The sequence below is a fragment of the Colobus angolensis genome, unplaced genomic scaffold, assembly GCF_000951035.1.
Source record: "Colobus angolensis palliatus isolate OR3802 unplaced genomic scaffold, Cang.pa_1.0 Scaffold96, whole genome shotgun sequence".
NCBI classification, from domain to species: Eukaryota; Metazoa; Chordata; class Mammalia; order Primates; family Cercopithecidae; genus Colobus; species Colobus angolensis.
The window spans coordinates 3,235,893-3,242,380 of NW_012123598.1; the positions used below are offsets into that span (position 1 = coordinate 3,235,893).

Genomic DNA, 6,488 nt, shown 5'->3' on the forward strand with positions numbered 1-6,488 from the left:
CCAGGAGTCCAGGCCCCCAGCCCCTCCTCCCTCAGGCCCAGGCATCCAGTACCTGAGGGTTGAAAGGGTCGTCATCGTCTGTGTCATCGTAGTCGTCACTGGGGTTTGATGCGGGGCATGGCAGAGAGGCGGGATGGGGACCCATCAGGAGGCTGCACCCCCCACCCCAACCGTGGTCCCCAGGTGCTGCCTCCCCTCCCCAGGACCCTGCCCTCCCCCGCTCCTGACCTGGGTGGGAAGAGGGCCCAGGCTCGGGGCAGGCTGCAGAGTGCAGTGGCCAGTGCTCCTGCGGACAGCAGGGAGAAGAGCAGCAGGAAGAGCAGGCCTTCCAGGGCGTCTTCGCACAGGCCCCGCAGGGCTGCGCCATAGTCCTGAGGGGAGGGCGTCATCGGGCAGTGCTCCCACCCCCTCCCCCACCAGCACACACTGTGCACACCAGTCTGGCTGTCCTCCCAGCTTGGGTACTGCACACGTCAGCTGACTGCTCTGTGCCTCAGTTTCCCCTGTCAAAGGGCAGTTCTGAGAATACAGTGGGGTCGTTGGTGTGATAGGCCTGGCACTCAGGAATTAATTGCACAGGCTCCAGACTTGGCGTCTCCTGAGCTGCACACACACCCCCCCCCACAACCCTGTGTCATTGCAGGCCCCTATCTCCCTTTCACATGGGTCCTCCCCCACCAGCACCCCACATCCAGAACCAGTCCAGCATCTCCCACCAGCCCTGGGCCCTCTCCTCCATCTTCATCTGCCCAGGAACCTGAGAACTGCCCCTCCCATTTCCCTTCTGCCTCCCAGCAGCAGCATCCCCTGCAGGAGCATCCTCTCCTGTACCAAGCGCCCACAGGCCAGCCACTGCCAGCTCCACCTTAGCCCAGGGCTGAGGGCTTCATAACCTGGGCCCTGCTGGCATTTTGAGCCAGATCATTCTCTGTGGTGACGGCACTGCCCTGTGTGTTGCGGGGTGCTGAGCAGCACCGCTCAGTTCCACCCACAAGATGCCAGGAGGACCCCCTCCCGCCGTGTGGCAACCAACAGCAACTCTGCACCCAGCCAAGTGTCCGTGGGGGCTAGAGCACATGGAACGGCACGTAAAAGAACCAACCAGCGGCTCAGGATGACACCACACGCACAATACACACTCAACACGCCAACAAATGCTGGCTCTGATGACTGTCATCCCAAGAAATCAGCAGAAACGGCCTGCACCGAATGCTAAGCACCTGCACAGCCTAATGCATTCAGTGGGGGTTGACAGAGCCTGTTCCGCCCCGGGCGCTGTCCCTGGTACCAGGAAACTTCGGTAAACAGGACAGAGAAGGTCATCTCCAGGGGTGGTGTGTGCAACGAGGTAGGAGGACGAGGGTCAGTGCAGGGTGGGGGTAGGTCGGGTGACCCCACCAGCAGGGACGGGTCCTCCAGGACGAAGCCAGGCAGAGGGCTGTGCAGAGGAAGCTGGGAAGGGCTGAGGCCAGAGGCAGACGTATCCAGGACTGACCACCCAGGCCCTTGTAGGTCAGGGCGAGGAGCAGGGATTTTAATCCGTGTCCGGGGGAATCACCAAGGGTTTTAAGCAGAGGAAGAACTTGATCGGATTGTGTTTTAAAAGGATCACCGGTCTGGCTGGCTGCTGCATGCAGGACAGACAGGGGTAGGCGAGGGGGGACAGGGAAGAGGCCCCTGCGGTCATGGCGTTTAGGATGCGGGGACCCGGGCACAGTGGTGGAGGTAGGAACAGTGGTGGGAGTCCAGATAGGTTTCAGAGGAAGGGCCAACAGGACTTGTTCCGAGAATGGTTGTGGGAGGTAAGAGCAGGGAGCTGGTTGTGGGAGGTATGAGCCTGAGTTTCTGGCAGGAGCACCTGGTTGAGGTGGGGTGTCTGTTACTAAGCCAGTGAGGGCAGGGGTAGGGACCTGTCGGGGCAGTGGAGGCTGTTTTGAGAGCATTGGTACATGCACACTGTCCTTCATCCTCACAACAGCCCTGCCAGGCAGACACTGACCCCCCCACACTGCTGCCTTTTGCAATGGTGGAAAGAAGTTGCAGCCCAGAGAGGGCAAGCTGCTTCTCCGGAGTCACACAGTCTGGAAAGGGCAGAAGTGAGATGGAGCTGATTCACTGAGGCTCCGGCGCACACCCTCCTTCCTCCTCGTCCCTGATGTCCCTTATTGTTGATTTTTTTTTTTTTTAAATGTTAAAATAGAGATGGGGTTTCACCATGTTGGCCAGGCTGGTCTTGAACTCCTGAGCTCAAGGAGTTCTGATCTGCCCCACTGGGCCTCCCAAAGTGCTGGGATTATAGGCACAAGGCACCCATGCCCAGCCCCCTCTATTTTTTTTTTTTTTTTTTTTCTTTGAGATGGATGATCGCTCTGTCGCCCAGGCTGGAGTGCAGTGGCATGATCTCAGCTCACTGCAACCTCCACCACTCCGGTTCAAGCAATTCTCGTGCCTCAGCCTCCTAAGTAGCTGGGAATACAGGGGTGCGCCACCACGCCTGGCTAGTTTTTCTGTATTTTTAGTAGAGATGGGATTTCGCCATGTTGGCCAGGCGGTTCTCAAACTCCTGACCTCAGGTGATCCACCCACCTTGGTCTCCCAAAATGCTGGGATTAGGGGCATGAGCCACAGTGCCTGGCCTGGCTGATTATTCTTGATTTTTAATCTGTGAGGACCCTGATGCCCTGACAGGGGAGATGGAGGCCCAGGTTCTCATGGTGCAGCCATAGGGGAGGGTAGAGTGATCTGTCCTCCTCCTTCCCTTCCCTCCCTCCATGAAGGAGTCTGGGGGCCTGTATTCCAGCCCAGTTTCTGTCTAGGCCACAGAAAAGTCCCTGGACCCCAGTTTATCCTTATGTAAAAGATCAGGGCAGCCCTGGGCTGGGTGGGGGCCCAACCTTTCTCAGCTCAATAGTTGGCAATTCTGAACATGGCTTCAGTGCTTGCTCCCCACTCCCTTTTTGGAATGCCAATTTCAGAAGGGTGGGGGGCAGTGGGAGCCACAGAAGGGGTCTGTCTGAGCCAGACCAGGGAAAGCTCAGGTCCAGGTATTGGTGTAGATGAATCCCTTTTGGGTAGGGTTGCCAGATCAAATTCAGGACTTCCAGTTCAGTTTGAATATCAGATGCCCATAAGGCTAAACTGGGGTCCAGGCAGTTTTCTGTGGCCTAGGCAGGAACTGGGCTGGAATACAGACCCCCCAGACCCCTTTGTGGAGGGAGGGAAGGGAAGGAGGAGGACAGATACATAATTTTCTAGTATAAGTATCTCCCCAGCATTGCACCGGGCATACTTATAGCAGAGTGGTTTGCTGTTTGCTGAATCTGGCAGTCCTATTCTAGGGTCCATGGGGGGACAGATGGGGAAGGGACCATGCTTCCTTCTCCAGGGGAGAGAACGAGGCCTCAGCTGCAGTAGGGGCATTGGGCATTGAAAGTAGATGGATGGCCGGGCGCAGTGGCTCAAGCCTGTAATCCCAGCACTTTGGGAGGCTGAGACGGGCGGATCACGAGGTCAGGAGATCGAGACCATCCTGGCTAACACGATGAAACCCCGTCTCTACTAAAAATACAAAAAACTACCCGGGCGAGGTGGCGGCGCCTGTAGTCCCAGCTACTCGGGAGGCTGAGGCAGGAGAATGGCGTGAACCCAGGAGGCGGAGCTTGCAGTGAGCCGAGATCCAGCCACTGCACTCCAGCCTGGGCAACAGAGCGAGACTCCGTCTCAAAAAAAAAAAAAAGAAAGTAGATGGATGAAGACATTCCAGAAGCAGAAAGGACAAGACTGGGCAACTGCCTGGCTGTGGGGGGCAGAGGGTGGGGCCCTCCGGAAGGTCCCTCTCTTCAGTGTGCACAGGCTGGCTGGCTGTGAGACCTTGGGAAAGTCCCTCAACTCTGCACCTCATCTTCTAAGTCTGTTAAGTGGGATAATCATAGTTCCTTCCTCATAGCATTGTTATGAGTCATCGATGAGTTACCACCTGTGAAACGCAACAGGGTCAGGTACTCGGTGAAGCTATGCACACGTGCGGTCTTTGATGGGAAGACTGGCCAGGGAAAGGCATTCTTGGGTGTGTGTTTTAGAACAGCTCTCACTGGTTTTGTTTGTTTGTTTGTGACAGAATTTCGCTCTTGTTGCCCAGGCTGGTGTGCAGTGGCGCAATCTCGGCTCACTGCAACCTCTGCCTGATGGGTTCAAGTAATTCTACTGCCTCAGCCTCCCAAGTAGTTGGGATTACAGGTGCGTGCTACCACCGCGCCTAGCTAACTTTTTGTATTTTTAGTAGAGACTGGGTATCACCAGGTTGGCCAGGCTGGTCTTGAAATCCTGATCTCAGGTGATCCACCCGCCTTGGCCTCCCAAAGTGCTGGGATTACAGGTGTGAGCCTCTGTGCCCAGTCAGCTCCTACTGTTTTATAAGGGAATTTTTTTTTTTCAATCCTCACAACCATCCAGTAAAAAAAAAAAACAAACAAACACACTCGTCCTTCCTCACAGTATGGGTGGGAAGCAGAGTCAGCCATGCTCACCTGCCTATGGCCGTGCAGCCTACAGCAAAGCCCCAGCTGGAGTCTGCAGGACGCCAGATATCTTTCCTCCTGGGCACCCTGCCCGCCCCTGCCTGTCCAGTGTATGAACAGCATACGCCCCAGGGGAGCTGGGCAGGTGCCCACTCTTGCAATCCCAGTTTTATAAGTGAGGGAACTAAGTGAGGTACAGAGAAGTTAGGTGACTTGCCCTTGGTCAAGAGCTAGGACTGGAACCCAGGCACTCTTACTCCAGAACTCACTGAGCGGCAGCCTCTAGCAGGGAGGGAGAGGCAGGAGGAAGGAGAGAGGAGAGAAGACAAGGAAGGAAAAGGTGGCAAGAATAGACGGGGAGGGTGGGATGGGGACCCAGGGAGGCGTTCGGGAGTTGCGGGGCGGGGAAAGGGAGGGAGGAGGGAAGGAATATGGATAATGCTTGATAGGTAGGTAGACGACAGGTAGAGAATAGATATAGGACAGATAAATCATATAAACAGAGGATACAGAGATATCCTCAGGTGCAATGGCAGGGGTCCAAGGAGAGGAAGGAGGTAGTTCTGTGGGTCGAGGCAGAGGCTCCCGAGACTCCCCGTGGGAGAAGAAATGGGGAGGGGGAAGGGGGTTCACCTTGTGCAGGCCACGGCAGTGCAGCAGTGCCACCAACTGGTGGAAGTTTCCTTCTGTCACATTCAGAGTCTCCTCCAAGGACAGCAGAGGCTTCTGCAGGGCGAGGAGAGGTCGTTTTCCCACCTACTCGTCAGGCTCGCCCATCGCCCTGGCCCCGCCCACAACCCAGAGCCCCGCCCACACACGGCCAAGGGGTCCAGTTCTTCGGGTCCCACCCACGCCCTACAGCTCCACCGTGCCCCTCCTGCCTTCCCCTTGGGGTCCGCGTGTCTGGGGAGCGCCCACCCACCGACCTGCGCTGAAGGGAACTGAGGCACAGCTTCTCTCTCCAGGCCCAGCAGCTGGGAGTGGATGTTGGCCAGAGCTCGCTGGGACAGAGTCAGCCTCTGCAGAAAGAGAAAGGGAGGGAGGAGGACCCAGGAGTCGACGCCCCCGGCCCTCTTTCCTCACCTCCGGACACAGCACTCGGGCCCCTGGCCTGCATCCTCCCCGGAACCCAGGAGTCCAGGCCCCAGCCCCAGTCCCTCCCCCTCCCTTCAGAGTCCAGATTTCTGGTTCCCTCAACACCCCTTTCCCTTGCCCGCAGCCCTAACCTGTTGGAAGGGGTTGGAGACGGCCTGGTTGCAGAGGAAATAATAGCTCAGGATGTCTGAAGTGGGAGGAGGAGAGGGGAGGAGGCCATGAGCCTGGGCCCCCAGGGACCTCCCGGGGGAAGGCCGGGGACTGAGGGGTTAGCAGGGTTAGGAGCCTCAGCCCAGCTCTGGAGCCCTCCTGGAGCCGGATGGTCTTACCTTCAGAGACCCGCCAGCCCCGCGCCCCTTCTGCTCCTGCCACAGCCAGAGCAGGCGCTGGTGCGCATCCCTGTACTCCCTGGGAACCCCTGACTTAATAGTGCTCCCCAGTTTTCTGCAGGGGGTAAAACCCCCCATTCCTGACGCCCAGAAGCACCCTTTCCTGACCCTCCTCTCTCTTCCTGGCACCAGCATATTTATCCCGCCCTCTTTTCCAGCGCACCAGGAGAGGTGCTGCCAGCTGGAGCGGAAGGGATGAGGGTCTGGGGGGTGGCGGGGCTCCAGGAGGGCTCTGAGCTGGGGAGTGGCCAGGAGCCCTGCTTCCCTTGCAGAGGGCTGGGTCTCGCCTGGCGGGCTGTACCCCCACCCCACCCTGGGCACGACCGGGCACAGAGGAGGCCTGAGGAAGCCAGGGCCTGCACTGCCCAACCCGGCAGACCCACCGGGCCCTTGGAAATCACCTGAGCTGAGCCCTGTCTCCTCCTGGGTCAGGTTCAGAACATAAGGGTCTGGATTGGAGCAGAAGTCACTGAGGCCCTGCGTGAGG

At 58.0% G+C, this 6,488-nt stretch overlaps 1 protein-coding gene across 3 annotated transcripts in view; it reads right to left on the reverse strand.

The window, feature by feature from the left end:
* The window catches only part of TTYH1 (tweety family member 1), a 30,336-nt gene that overhangs the window by 874 nt on the left and 22,974 nt on the right, over positions 1-6,488 (reverse strand). Inside the window, exons 7-12 of one of the 3 annotated variants that reach the window (XM_011932512.1) lie at positions 6,403-6,478; positions 5,744-5,799; positions 5,444-5,536; positions 5,151-5,243; positions 229-371; positions 53-98 (exon numbers count right to left, since the gene is read on the reverse strand). In XM_011932512.1, coding sequence (XP_011787902.1) covers positions 53-98; positions 229-371; positions 5,151-5,243; positions 5,444-5,536; positions 5,744-5,799; positions 6,403-6,478 — 507 coding nt within the window. The remainder of the gene's footprint in view (positions 1-52; positions 99-228; positions 372-5,150; positions 5,244-5,443; positions 5,537-5,743; positions 5,800-6,402; positions 6,479-6,488) is intronic. The other 2 variants (XM_011932510.1, XM_011932511.1) reach the window with 2 other exon arrangements.